General features: G+C 41.2%; 1 protein-coding gene and 1 pseudogene across 2 annotated transcripts in view; one reads left to right on the top strand and one right to left on the bottom strand.

The window, feature by feature from the left end:
- Positions 1–15,255, top strand: part of ERN1 (endoplasmic reticulum to nucleus signaling 1) — a 117,680-nt gene that overhangs the window by 47,856 nt on the left and 54,569 nt on the right. For both annotated transcript variants that reach the window (XM_077163580.1, XM_077163581.1), the window contains 4 exons: positions 5,867–5,900; positions 6,889–6,961; positions 11,265–11,337; positions 14,264–14,386. In XM_077163580.1, the coding sequence (XP_077019695.1) occupies positions 5,867–5,900; positions 6,889–6,961; positions 11,265–11,337; positions 14,264–14,386 (303 nt within the window). The remainder of the gene's footprint in view (positions 1–5,866; positions 5,901–6,888; positions 6,962–11,264; positions 11,338–14,263; positions 14,387–15,255) is intronic.
- Positions 2,267–2,895, bottom strand: LOC143687016 (large ribosomal subunit protein eL13 pseudogene; annotated as a pseudogene).

Here is a 15,255-nt window from a genome sequence, read left to right as displayed (position 1 = left end):
GATGGATGTGAAATATCTATGAATATGAAGGTAAAAGCATTGTTCTTATGTAGAGATGAGAAGGGAAGGTTAGAGTTGTATAAACTTGGAGGATAAAGAGCAGGAAGTTTCAGAGAGTACACCCTGTCCCCTCTTTATTTCCTCTGTGATGTAGGAAAGAATCATTTGCAGAGAGATAGGGGCTTTGAGACAAAGAGCTAAGGTTTGAAGCACCTGCTGTGAGAAATGGGACTGAGGCCAACCGGGAAGCAGATAAAAGTTATCTGCTGATGATGTGGGGCCCAACTGGCCATAGATGTACCTTCACAAATGATGGTAGTGTGTTTCCCCTTAGTAGGGTGAGTGGAGTAAAGGGGATGATTGCTGGCAGATCCTGGGTGGAGGGTTGGATTTTTAGAAGTGATCTATGGTATATAGCCATGCTGGGCAGGAATGGAAGTAGGAAAGAAGTTAACATTTCTTGATTGCTCCATTCATCAAATATGTTGAGCACCCACTATGAGCCAGACACTGTTCTAGATGCTGGGGATATAAAAGAAGACAAAAGGTAAGATTCCTGCCCTCATGGAGCTTTATAGAGTCACACATTAAATAAGTAAAATACATAGTATTTCAAAGGTGGTAAGTGCCATAGGAGAAAGATTAAACAGGGAAGAGGAGTAAACTGTGGTCAAGAGAGACATATCTGAGATGGTGATATTTTATCAAAGAGAGAATGTTCCATGTGAACACCTGGGGGAGGAGCATTCCACGCAGAGAAAACAGTGCAAAGGTACTAAGCAGGAGCGTCGCTGGTGGTATAGCAGGAATACAAGGAGCCCAGCATGGTTGGATTAGAGTGAGGGGAGTGGAAATGGTGGGAGACTATCGGAGGGTGACAGGGTATGTGTGAGAGAGTGGGATGTATGGATTTTATAGGCCACCATAAAGATAGGAAGTCAACAAAGGATTTGGGGTGGCAGAGAAGCATAATCTGACATTATGTCCTAAAAGAATCACTCCCCTCTGAGTTAAGGCATTCACTTAAAGTCTTGACATTTAATCCTTAATCCACATAGAGATGCCTCGTGAGGTTGGTGTAATATCCATTTTATTTTTTCTTTACTGATGAGAAAACTGAAGCTCACAAAGATTAAGTAACATTGCTGGGGTCACTTAGCTGGTAATTGGCAGAGGTAGAGTTTGAGCCTAAGTTTTCCTGATTCCAAAGACCACATAGATGAGAAAAGGGAGAACTTGAGAGACAGGGGATTCCAGAGATGTTGAAGAGATTCTGAGAGAAGGAACCAGAATGCTGATCTTTATAAAAATAGACAAAAAAGTTCGGCAACCGATTGGATGTGTTAGGGAGAGATAGGTGTCAGTGGTGTAGTCAGAGGTGTGGCTATCTTCTAGGAGGTTGGTGGTTGTGATAACAAAATAGAATAGTCAAGAGGAGAATCCAGTCTGGAGTCAAAACTGAAGGGGCATGACTTCATAAAGGTGGAGGGTGCAGTACTAGAGGGAGATCAGTGGAAACGTCTAGTTGATCCAGAAGAAAAAGAGCTTGAGAGATAGAGACCTAGAACCACTCCATGTGGTTATGGTGGGAGCTATAGAGATGGATGTGCTTTCTGAGAGAAGAGAGGCTGCGGGAAGAACCTGGAAATGTTCTTCTTTATACTGGAGTTAGGGAGTGGGGAGGAAAAGAGAATCAAAATCTTGAGAGATGGGAGAAAAAACAGGCAGTACAGCGCCACAGAAGCTAAGAGGTAGAGAGAGTGAAGGGGATGGAGGAGTGCCGCAATTTGGGAAGGGGCAGTGAAGGGAAGCTGCCTCTGAGAGGGTGTTAGGGGCAGCGGTGAGTGGCAGATCCAGCCCAAGTGGCTGAGAAGGAATAGAAGGGGCTGGATTGTTGGTGCTGATGGATGGAGCTGCCAAGGCCCACTGCTCATGAAGGGAGCCGTCAAGTACCAGTGTGGGGCCTAGAACCTAGGTAGAGATCAAAGGTACAAGGTCTAGAAGAGGACAGGATTGAGGGCAAAGGTGAGAAATGAAAGATGAAAATTCACCTCTTTTGGAGATAGAAGTGTTTTTAAGTTTTATCTTTGTGAATTTGGAGAAAGGAAACATGGGAAAATCTATTTTGAGTCGTTTCTGTCTCAGGTTAAAAAGGAGACTTAAGACCAAGCAGTAGCAGTGAGTGCATGAAACCTCATCCAGGACATTGGTTTCTGTAAATTTGTTTTGCACCTTTATTGATTTATTAACAATCCCCAATGGCGTTTTACTTTTTCTTTTCAACATCCTGTTCTGCGGCCTCCTTGGCTCTCTTTGCCCAGATACCAAAGAGCTGAGCATTGACACGAGCCTTTTGAAGACTGGCAAACACCTTGAAGTCCTTCTCTTGCTCTGTGATGGCCCTGGCTTTCTCCTTCTTGTAGACATCCTGGATGGCCATTACTGGACCGGTTAGCTGCATGGCCAGTTTGAGCTCTTTCAGCAGAGCTGTCTCCCTTCTTGGGGGTAAAGGGCTTCCTGGGGAAGAGGATGAGTTTGGATTGGTACTCCTTCAGGTGCTGCACATTGGCCTGCAGAGCCTTGGTGGGCTTGTTCCATCTCCTGGGGTCCACGGTGACACCAGTGGTCCGGGCCACCTTCTCGTAAATGCCAGCCACCCTCCACTCTTTGAGGCTGAAGCCCCTGCTAGTTCTCACTTTGTTGTGGTACCTCACCATAGGGCACCTCACTGTGGGCCAGATGGGTCCAGATGCAGGGCGCTGGGCAGTGCGGCATGCTTGTGCTTGCCTTGCTTCTGCGGATCTTCTGGGCTGGCTGGTTGAACCACGTGGCCATGCGCCACAGCCTGTCCTTGTGGAAGTGAGTCAGGATCATGCCATTCCAGCTGGGAGGCATGGCTGCTACAGCCCTCGCCAGGGGGGAACCACCAAGACGAAAACGCTGCCTTGTAAAGCCTCCTGGGATGGGAGTTGGTTTCTCTAAGTTTTAAAGGCTGAGCCTTCAGGCCTTAGCTGGCCATACTAGGAGGAATCATGTAAGTACAGTGGCTGCTCAGGGGGACGTGTTAATCCTGCAGAGACCATTGATTTCAAGGATTTTTTTTCCTAATACTGATATCTTTACTTTTACCTTAAGTAGCACCTATTTTTAAATTTATGAAGTAAATCCCTTCCCCCCTTTTTTCCTGAAAGTAAATAGCTATGTAAGAGTAGCTTTTAATCCTTATCAGTCTCTGTGGAGCGTGTTTTATGTTTAGCCATTGTTTGTTTATAGCCTTACCTTGAGGCCATTGTTTCTTTTCACATACCTGAAAACATTTTTTTTAAGCAAAACCTTTTTTTTAAAGCAAAAGCAATCACTTTTTCATGTTGAGCTTTCATTGCAAGTTTTCAGATGATACTTGTTTTGATTTTAGAAAATTTCAACTGTATGTAAAGTAGAGAGAATGGTAAAATGACTCCCTCCCTATATTCCCATTTTCCATCTTTAACAGTTATCAATAGTCTGTCATTTCTTCTTTTTTGTATATTCCCCATGCAGTTTTTTGGCTGTAGTGTTTTAAAGCAAATATCAGATATAAATGATTCTTTAAGGAAAAAAATTCTGTAGGATATTAGCTCATTGTTACACCTCAGTAGCCTGCCGAGCAGCAGTTTGCTTGCCTCTGTCCGAGTGGTCTTAATAGTTGCGTTTTCACGTGGCCTGCAGCTTTGCACTTGAAAGTTCAAAAAAACTTTGAATTTTTTCCAGGTATCTTATTTTATGAGTAGATAGTAATGCTCACGTGCTAAGGTCCTCCTACTGGTGAGTACTACTGCCTGAGCCTAGAAAATCAGGGCTCTTACCACTGGGGTGGCCCCAGGAATCTTCCCTGTCTACTGCAGATGTCCTGTGTCTGACCCAGAACCTTCCCGGTGCTGGGCTCCCTTTGGGACCTGAGGCCCCATGTCAGGTAACCAGTGGATAAGCCGTGGAAAATCTACATCTGAAGATGAGTCCACAGGAGTGAGCAAAAGGAATTTAAGTTATTTTGGTCTCCATGTCGTCTTTCTGGTGAATTGCTAGACTTTGGCATTGTCCTTTTAATCTGTGTTTTTCTGTGACACCTAATTGGCTGAAATGAACATGAAAGATGCCTTCTTTGCTGTCGTGCTTTCTTTGGAATATGATATTCTTGGTTCTCCTGGCTTATATGGCTTAAGGGCTGTGTTGAGGGAACTGGGTTATAATTGTACCTCGCCTGCTTTGTTTCAGTGGAATGAGTGTTGTGTGCGTTTTATTTCCTGTCTCTTGCATCAGTCTGTTTGTGAGAGTGTACCGAGAGATGATTAATGGGAAAGATAAACATATGCTCACTGACTGAAAGTTCCTCCTGTTTCCTAAAATGTTTTTGGTTTAATGAATTGTTTGTTTGCTGCCCACAGACCACATATGGTCTCTGTACATCTGTTGTGAACACCATACACCATCATGAGGGAGCTGGGCTTTTTAAAGCAAAGTCAACATTTGATAAGGCTTGAAAGACTTGCCTTCCTTTGAGAAGCCCAAGTGGCTGGAAGTATTGGACAGCTGTTTGTCATCATAAGGTCTCCCTTAGACTCTGGTACTCTGTATATAAAATCTTATTACAGTATTTGCCATCCTTGGCCCAGTTTTGAAATTAAGTATGGTTTGGATGGGCAGCCATGGGTTTTTTGTTTGTTTGTTTTGCATGGGCAGGCACCAGGAATTGAACCTGGGTCTCTGGCATGACAGGTGAGGGCTCTGCCTGCTGAGCCACCATGGCCCACCCTAGCCCATGAGGTTTCGATTGCTGGAAATACCTCGTTGTTGTGCAGTCTCATGCCTGTGGACTCAGTATTCATGTCCTGCCACCTCCACTGCTATCCACCCCAAGGATTCAGGAGCTTCCTCTTGATTTGTGTCCAGGAAAATCTAGGGTGGGAGAAACTCTGCTGTTTTTAACAGCCGCAAACATAACATCGTCTTTGAGAAAAATCTTTTTTTTCCAATTTAAGAAGTAATGCCTGATCTTATAGAAATTTTGGGAAATACAGAAAAAGTGAGGAAAAGGGGGAGTGGCTAGTCATTTGTATTTCTAACAAAGATAACTTCCAATGAATATTTTGTCTTTCCGTTCAGTTTTTTCTGTGTGCATTGGCTGTTTCCCCCCATAGTTGCATTAAAACTGTACAATGTTATTTTCAGAAAATGTTTATACATGTTTTAAACTTCACAAGCCCTTTTAGAAACCTTAATCATCTGCCAAGTGAACATTCCATAATTAATGATATTGAAGCATTAGGCCATTTATAAAGCTGCTGTGAACATCTTTGTAAAACTAGAGTTTAGAGAAATGAAATTAATGTGCCAAAGAAACTCAAAGGGGATGAACACTTGAAGGCTCTAGAATTAGCAGACTGCTGCTCCAAAAAGGTATTATTTATTTACCATCCAATCAAATTCTCATCAACAATAAAATAGATTCTTAAGCAATAGTTTTGCTTTTCCTAATGGAAACATCTGGTACCATTCTGGGTATCTGGCCAGGTAGTGATTTAGGTTTGTGATCCGATGGTTGGCGTAGCTTATCCACTGTGGGTTGTGACTGCTGTGTCCCTCAGGTTATATGCAAGTTTCTTAACAGCAGTTCCATTCTGCTGTCAGTTCTTTAGCCAATCTTAACAACAGATCATAATTTTATTTATGTCTTTTTTGTGTTATATTTTCTAAAGTGCCTTCACATATCGTATCTCATGCAGGTAAATCTAAGTTATGGCTACAACTCATGACTTGGTCCTGGAAACCCTCTAGGAATCTTGATATTTTAGAATCTGTCTGATGGTGCCTTTGTTCTTTTGTGCAGATCCAGTCCTGCAGGTTCCAACACACGTTGAAGAGTAAGTTTTTTTATTTGCTTCAGCACCTCTCTTTAGTTAATTTTCTTATTTATTCAGTCAGTATTTATGAAACTTATCGTTTCATAAATATATACACACACACACACACACACACCTAAGTTTAAGGTGTAATAAGAATGAGTAAATTATATGAGGGGCTATGATAGAAGCTGGAAAGAGAGGAGGGAAGGAGTAGTCAGTTCCCTAGAAGAACAGGGACGATGGTATAAAAAGGCTTATTTGAGATGAAATATCAGTTGAGATTTGAACTTAAGATCTCAAATTCCCAAGAAGAGCCAAGGGTCTTTAGATCACTCTCCCTTTGCTGCAGAAAGGAAACACGGATATGGACTGCTACTGGAGCATGTGTCCTAGAGTAAAAGTTGGATATTGCCTGTATGACAGTACATCCTAAGTAGAGCAAAGATTAAGCCTGGGGCTTCTCAGTGACTCTGGTTATAGTATAGTCTTTAGCAGATTAGCTTTACAAAAGACCTCATATTTGCTTCATGAAAGCTACTGACCATGAGACCTTGTACCCTCTGCCAGGCAGAGTCTCTCTGATGCCAAGCTTTCAGAATCTTTTGTTGCCTTCAGTTTGAAAATAAAATAAATGTTCATTGAAAACTGAAGGTGGATTTATTCTGTTGGTTTATGTACCATACCATGCTAATAAATGTTGAATTTCTGTATACAATTGATGTGGAAACTGGAAGTAGACTTGCAGTTTCCTTTTTATTTGTTTCACCCTCACCCAGAGTACTTTGACCAAATGATGATTTAATCTTCTATGATTTTATACTCTTTCTCCATTCAAGTACAGTATACACCAGCATAGGGATGTGCTATTTATGTGTAACTGTAATGAGAGCTCTGTGGATCTAATAGTTTTATGCACAATCCTCCACTCCCCCCACCCACATGGCTTTGATATTTTGTTCTATGTCCTTGCCATATTCATTATTTATACTTATCACTTAATCTCTAGGCCTGCATTTCTCCCAGATCCCAATGATGGCAGCCTATATACACTCGGTGGCAAAAATAATGAAGGTCTGACGGTGAGTGTATTTAACTTCTTTGTCTATTGTGGAGGTTGTAGATCAGTGGTCCTCCGCTATATCAACTGGACAGCTTATTAAAAAAAACTTCGGCGGGGGGGCAGTATGATGGTGGCTCAGTGGTTTATGTACCATACTATGCTAATAAATGTTGAATTTCTGTATACAATTGATGTGGAAACTGGAAGTAGACTTGCAGTTTCCTTTTTATTTGTTTCACCCTCACCCAGAGTACTTTGACCAAATGATGATTTAATCTTCTATGATTTTATACTCTTTCTCCATTCAAGTATAGTATACACCAGCATAGGGATGCGCTATTTATGTGTAACTGTAATGAGAGCTCTGTGGGTCTAATAGTTTTATGCACAATCCTCCACTTCCCCCACCACATGGTGAATGAGAATTCTAGCCTGCCATGCCAGAGACCCAGGTTTGATTCCTGGTGCCTCCCCATGCAAAAAACAAAACAAAACTTCTGGGGATTCTGATTCAGTGATCTGGTGTAGAGCTTGGGCATCAATATCTTTTCAAAGCTTCTTAGATGAGCTTTTAAATATGCAGATCATAACACCGATCTAGACCAGCATGTTCTCATGGCCCAGTCAACACACCAGAAGGATATATAACCCCCGTTTTAGTTTGTTAAAGCTGCTGGGATGCAATATACCAGAAATATAACATCTTTTAAAAAGAGAATTTATTAAGTTGCAAGTTTATAGTTCTAAAGCTATAAAAATGTCCAGACTAAGGTATCCAGGGAAAGATACCTTGGCTCAAGAGAAGCAGATGGGTCTGAAACACAAGGCATGTGGCTAGCATCTGTTGGGATCTTTGACTTCTGGACACCTCTCTTGAAAAGGAAGACAACATGGTGAGGTCTGCTAGCCTTTTCTCCCAACTTCTCCTTTCATAAGGCTTCCCTGGGGGCATTTTCCTTTTGCATCTCCAAAGGTCTCTGATTGTATGGACTCTGAAGCTTTTTCCAAAATTGTTCACTCTTTAAGGACTCTTGTAAATGACCCACCTTGAATGACTGGAGATACATCTCCATGGAAACCACCTAATCAATAGGTACCATCCACAATTGGGTGTGACACATCTCCATGGAAACAACTTAATTAAAAAGACCCCACCCAGCAGTATTGAAACAGAATTAAAGAACATAACTTTTCTGGGGTATACGACAGTTTCAAGCCAGTACATCCCCCATTAGTAACAGGGTTTGCTTAGTAACAGGGTTTCATTTAGTGATTCTTAAATGAAGAGGAAATATATAGTTTAAAATACTGCTCACAACTCAGCATGTCCTTGTTTTTTCTTGTGTGGAAGTGTATGTGATATTCCACCCCTTCCTCCATTTGAGAATCCAGACCGATATTCTTCATTTTAACCATAGCTACACATTGCTATAACCAAGGGAACTCTTTAAAAAATATTGAACCTAGGTCCCAATCCCAGAGATTCCAATTTAATTGAGCTAGGTCATCAGAATTTTAAAAAATCTCCCCAGCTAAGAGAGTTTAGCAATAGGCCCACACACATAGTCACCTGATTTAAGACAAAGGTGACACTGTAGTGCAGTGGAGAGGATGGGTCTTTTCAATATATGGTGTGAATCAATTGGGATATCCGTGTGGAGAGTATCTTGACTCCTACCTCATACCATATACGAAGGTCAGATCCAAAGAGATCACAGATCCAAATGCGAACTGTAAAATGATAAAGCTTTAAGAAAATAAAAAACAGTAAATTATCTTTATGACCTCAGAAAAGTTAAAGATTTCTTAAATAGTATAAAAAAAACAAAAAGAGAACACTAGCCATAAAGGAAAAAAAATGGTATATTGAATGAATGACATTAAAATTCTTTACTTAGAGTCATTATTAAGAGAAGAAAAGACCGGCCACAAGGTGTTTGCAATACAAATATCCAACAAGGGATTCATATTCAAAATATATAAAGCACTTTTATGGATCATTAAAAACAAAGACCAGACATCCCAATAGAAAAATGGTAAGGGAAGATGATATCCAAATGGTCAATATACGTTTGAAAAGATGCTTAACTTCATTAGTCATTAGAGAAATGCAAACTAAATCACAATGTTACCCTACTGTCCTTCCACCAGAATGGGCCAAAATGAGAAAAACGGAAAAGGAAACGGGTTATATTCCCAACAGAAATGCATGTATGTAGTCACTCAAAAACATGTACCCAAATGTACTGAAGTACTAATTATAATAACCAAAAAGTGAAAACTACCCAAATTGTAACAATAGTAGAATGGTTAAATAAATTGTGGAATATTCGTGCAGTGGAATACTCTACGTCAATGAGCATAAATAGTCTGCAACCCTGTACAACAACACAGACAAATCTCACAAACGTACTGTTGAGCAAAAGACAACAAACAAAAACTACACCCTAAATGATTGATTTGTTATAAAACTCAAAAACAGGAAAAACTAGTCTGTGTTCTTTTGAAGTCAAGATAATGGTTACCCTGAGAGGTTATAACTAGAAGAGGGGCAAGAAGGAGGCTTTTGAGTCCTGGCGATGTTCTTTTCCTCCATCTGGATGCTGGTAACTTGGGTATGTTCACATTGCAAAACTTAACTGAGCTTGACTTACCTGTGCTCTTCTGTTTATGTGCTATGCTTCAATAGAAAGTGTAAAAGGCATCCAAGTGGTTCTAATGTGCAGCCAGGATGGAGAACCACTGACTAGACCATAAGTTGATTGTGAACTCTAATTTGGGTATTTTTTATTATGTTATGAATACCTGTGTCTGAAACAGATGGGAGAAGGGCAGGCCTCATGTAGAGCTATGTGTACCTTCCCCCTGGTGTATTTTGTCTTTAACATTCTCCATTGGTTTCTCTCCACTTTACTGTAGGTGCTACGTTTTTAACACTTTGAGTTGGCCAGATTTTCTGAGTGTTTGCATGAGTTATCTCATTGAAACCTCACAGCAGTCCTCTTAGATTTATGTTACACTGCTGTGTTCTAGGTGAGGAAACCAAGCCTGGAGAGATGAGAGAATATACCCAAAGCAAGAGCTACAGACATCGGAGTCAGATTTGAAGAGGCCTTTCTAATATCGGAGTCAGAATTTGAAGAGGCCTTTCTAATTTCCAAACGGCACTTTAACCACTGCCCTGTACATCCTCCTAAATTGTGGTTTAGCATCTTCAGAAACAGCATGCTTCCCAGCTTGGGTCTTGAATCAGAAGACCTGTAGCTGTGCTCTGTAGAGATGACAGGACCCATGTGATCTGTCACACACCTGAAGATTTGCAGTCATTTCTGATTCTTAGAAACACCTGGCAAAAAACCCAGTCATCACAGCCTCTCCTTTTCTATGGCTTAGTTTGGAATGTTGGAGAAATCCAAATTATTAATTTTTTTTTTAAGTTCTGTTTATTATAAAAACTAGAGAGAGTATTTTTTCTCACAGAAGATGGTGACAGTGTCACAGAAGCCTGAAGTTTCTATAGAAGGAGATATCTATGAACAGTTTCAAGAACACATAATGTTCTAAAAATAAGATATACTGAAACAAACATTAACCAAAAGAACACCTGAGATGTCAGCTGTTGACAACTCAGAAGAATCAGTTTAATGATGAAATACACTTGAAACATTTGGATTCCTTTGAGTTTATTTTCTTGGCACGTACCATAACTTCTTTTTTACTACCAAAAGGCTTGCTTTTTTTTTCTTCCATTTTTCAATAAAGAATTATTTGCTGAAGAAAACATAAAAACTACTTTTCCATGTCAAATTCCTATATTGCCCATAAAATGGTGGCTTGTCCTTTCCTTCAACGTCTAAACTGAACTCTTGCTGGCTTCTCTTCATAATTAATCTCATGTTTCACTCCCACTCTAAGAAGCATTCAACTCAGGCTAACCATTTCCAAGTCAGTTTTCCAAGATAAGAGAATGCTTTCTCCTTCCTTAGAATTTCAGAGGTTTTGCAAATCTCCATTTGTGTGTAATTTTTCAGAAAGCGTTTGTGTCATCCCTAAGAAGTGCTGTTGGACAGGAGACCTCGAGGAGGCCTCTGCAACCTGGCGTCACTGAGTAAAGGAGTTGGTGTTTTCCCAGGCATGGGGACGTGGGAGCCAAAAGCTGGTCAGGCGTGGACACCCACTTCTCTTTGGTTTCCAGTTAGGAAAACTCCCATCTGCCATCAACAGTTCTCTCTTTTAGTAAAATTGGATAACAGAAACAGATCCTTTAGGAAAGTTGTAAGAATTGCACAAGACTTGGTTAACCTTTTTTTTTTTTTTCAAAGAAACTTCCTTTTACCATCCCGGAGTTGGTACAGGCATCCCCATGCCGAAGTTCCGATGGAATTCTCTACATGGGTAAGAGTTCCTGTTTTCGGTGCCTACATGTCTATCTCTGAAAATTAGCCTCATCATTTGGCGGTGGTGTGTCTGGGAGGTGTGTCTTCACTCCCTGCCTAACCCTTCTGGGAAACGGCTTTCCCGCCTTGGTTGTGCTGTGGGTACTGTTTGTGCCAGGATCAGCTGACCAATTAATAAAGGTCCCTCTACCCCCCTTGGGAGAAGAATTGATACCATTAATATGGTTATTCATTTAACAAGCTTTTAGCTGCTGTGTTGACTTACCCCTAGTGATTTAAAGATTGCAACATACCCAGCAGCAATTGGATAAAATTTAAAGTGAATACAATAGTCTGAGCCAAGAAAGGGAAGCCAGGCTCTGCCTATTAATTATAGGGCTTTCTTGGTATTTCCTGATACCGGAATATTTGATAAAAACAGCACTCAGCAGCTTGCCTAAAAAAGCTGCCTTCATACCTACAGGGGTCACATCTTTCAAAGCGTCAGATCACCTGCTTTTCTTTTAACCTTTTGCTGCCAAAATGTCAATAAAAATGCATTTGCAACACAAGGGAAAGCTGTATTTATCTTGAAATCGTAGTAGAAATAATATCCTGTATTTATAGGGCAGCTTTCTTTCTAAAGAACCGAAAGTGCTTATTGCCTGTTCATTCCTCAGAAGCTTTATATGTATTTCTGGGTCTAAATGTAGGGCAGGTTTCAAATTTTTGCTGGAGACACTGGAGCTCTAGCTCCCTTCTACGCCTTTAGAATGAGGAACTCCCTGCCTAAGGGTTAGTGATCAGTACAGGCTTTTTTTTCTCATGACTTGGCCCTTCCCCCAGAATAAATCAAGGCAAAGTTGGACCCCTGTGTCCTTGCCTCCTAATTGGTCTTCCAGGTTTGGCCAATGCTTCATCACTTACGGTGTTCCTGGGATGTTGTTTTCAGCATCTTTGTATGCTGTTCTCTCTCTCTCTCTCTCTTTTTTTCTCATGGCAATAAAAGGGCACTGGGAAACGAACCCTGGCCTCTGGCACGGCAGGCAAGAACTCTGCCTGCTGAGCCACCATGGCCCACCCTGTATGCTGCTCTCTTAAGTGAGTTCATTAAACATACTGAAGAGCTTGGTCATTGCCCAGTTCACCCACTAAAGTAGTAGCTGGGTTATGCTACTACTTGAAGAAACGAATGCATGTCATGCCGGATGAAAAAGCATTCATGGTCACAGCTGTTGGGTGAAGTTTTTGCTCCATCTTCAGATCTTTTTCATAGTGAGATCTTATTGTTGAGAACAACTTTAGGACCCATGGACAAATTTCATGCATGTGGGATAGAAGTGTATATTACATCTGTTAGAGCCAAGCGTGGTGTAAGCAGGTTTTGTTTGTTTATTTTATTAACTTTTTAAAAAAATATAACAAACAAACATGAACATTCTTAACATTTGATCATTCTGTTCTACATATGTAATATCATCATCATGATATCATCACATAGTTGCATATTCATCATCATGATCATTTCTTAGAACATTTGCATCAATTCAGAAAAAAAATACAACAGAAAAAAATTCATGCATGCCATATCCCTTATCCTTCTCTTTCATCGGTCATTAGCATTTCAATCTAAATTTAACATTTGTTCCCCCTATTATTTATTTTTATTCCGTATGTTTTGCTTGTCTGTTGATAGGGTAGATAAAAGGAGCATCAAACACAAGGTTTTCACAATCACACAGTCACATTGTGAAAGCTGTATCATTATACATTCATCTTCAAGAAACATGGTTACTGGAACACAGCTCTACATTTTCAGGCAGTTCCCTCCACCCTCTCCATAACATCTTTACTAACAAGGTGATATCTATTTAATGGGTGAATAACCTCCAGGATAACCTCTCAACTCTGTTTGGAATCTCTCAGCCATTGGCACTTTATTTTGTCTCAATTCGCTCTTCCCCCTTTTGGTTGAGAAGGTTTTCTCAATCCCTTGATGCTGAGTCCCAGCTCATTCTAGGATTTCTGTCCCACATTGCCAGTCTTAAGCAGATTTTAATGACCTGTGATCTTCCCTGGCATGTTAATACTCTGTTTCCAAAATACCGTCGAAGTGGGAAACTTTGGCAATATGTTGGGAAGATACAGGTGAGTAGAGGCCATGCCTCACAAAAGCAAAAACATACACATCACAGTGAATGCATTGGCCTTCAGATAGGAGGCCCATGATAACTGACTTGCCATTCCCAGGATGCTTTAATATATATGCCATAAATATATATACTTTGAAATTTCCTAATGGTATCATTTCGCTGTGTTGTCTACCTGCTCATACTGTCTAATCACCTGTCCCAAGTTAGGGTTATGGCCTATGGCCAAGGTGTAACTTACGAGTGGGGACAGGGACTAACATAACTTTGGCTTCATCAGGACCAGGTGTACCCAAGTCCACTGACCAGTCACGGGTACCAGCTAATTATAGTTGGAACTGTAAATCCTCTGTACATGTGGGCTAATTAGTAGGGATATTGAATGATGGTTACCAGAGAGATGAGCCCTTGGGTGTATTACTATATTTATGTAGATCACAGACCGTGAGAAAAGGAGTGCTGTTTGCCAGCAAGAATTTTCACATGTAAGGCTACTGGTCAAAGCAGTAAGATTTACCTTGAAAGTTTGGAGAACCTCTTTTTTTTTTCCCCCTATGATTAGAGAGCTTTTTCCATGATTAGGTTAGTAAGTAATTATAAAATCTAATGGCCTGAGAAATATTATCTTTGCATTACCATTTATATTCAGAGAATCATAGGAATGCCTTTGATACCATAAGATTTGAGGCCTGTATTCTTCAGCATAGAGAACATCTTGGGCTGCTAGTTTGGCACTGATTTTTTTCTTCCGTATAGGATGGGTGTAAATGACAGTGTGTCCTTGTGACCTTTCAGGTAAAAAGCAGGACATCTGGTATGTGATTGACCTCTTGACGGGGGAGAAACAGCAGACTTTGTCTTCAGCCTTTGCAGAAAGTCTCTGCCCATCAACCTCTCTTCTGTATCTTGGACGAACAGGTAAGAAAGGATGAATGTATATAATCTACCTATTTCCAAAAGAGATCTGAAGTAGCCTTCCCTCCCAGGTTCATTTTAGAGTAGCCAGACGCAGACCTGATCCCTCCCAACACAGATCGGGTCGTGTTGTTCCCCTTTATAAGACCCTCTGGTAGCTCCCTGTTGCCCACAAGATACTGTCTAATCTCTGTGCCTCAGCCCACAGAGCCCCTGTGATACGCTACCTCTTTACCTCATCCCTTTCTACACTTCCCTCACTTAATACACTTTCCGTCAGATGAACCATCTGCAAGTCCCAGAATAAGCCGTGCAATTTTTTAAAATTTAGTAGTCCCTCTCTATCAAGTATGCCTGTTTAACCTAGCTCGCAAATGCCCTTCCTTCCTTCAAAACTCTGTTCAAAATTCGCCTTCTCTGTGAAGCCTCTGCCCCAGCTTCCCAGCTCCCTCCCTTGCCCAGGGGTCTCCCTTATTCCACTCCCTGGGCACACAGAGCAGTTGGTACATGGCTTATTGTAGCAACCACCGCATTACCCACATCATCCTTTACATGCATGGCCAGCTCCCTCCTCACCGCTCTACTTTCCATTTCCCACCTCTTTTCAGCCTCCTCCTTCTTAACACTGGTCAGTACACACTTAAACATTTTTATTTGCCTATTTTTGCCTCCCCCTATAGACTCAGCTTCATGAGGGCAGGGACTTTGTTTTGTTGGCCTGCTGTACCCCCGCACTGGGCCTACTGCCTGGCACACAGTAGGTGCTCATACACTTGAATGAGTGAAGGGGCAAGTCTGTCACTGCAGGGATCTGCCTTATTCATGTTTATGTGTTCAGCATCTGACAGATAGCAGGCACTTGGTAAACATGG

The sequence above is a fragment of the Tamandua tetradactyla genome, chromosome 6, assembly GCF_023851605.1.
Source record: "Tamandua tetradactyla isolate mTamTet1 chromosome 6, mTamTet1.pri, whole genome shotgun sequence".
Taxonomy (NCBI): Eukaryota; Metazoa; Chordata; class Mammalia; order Pilosa; family Myrmecophagidae; genus Tamandua; species Tamandua tetradactyla.
This window is presented reverse-complemented; position numbering and strand designations above follow the sequence as displayed.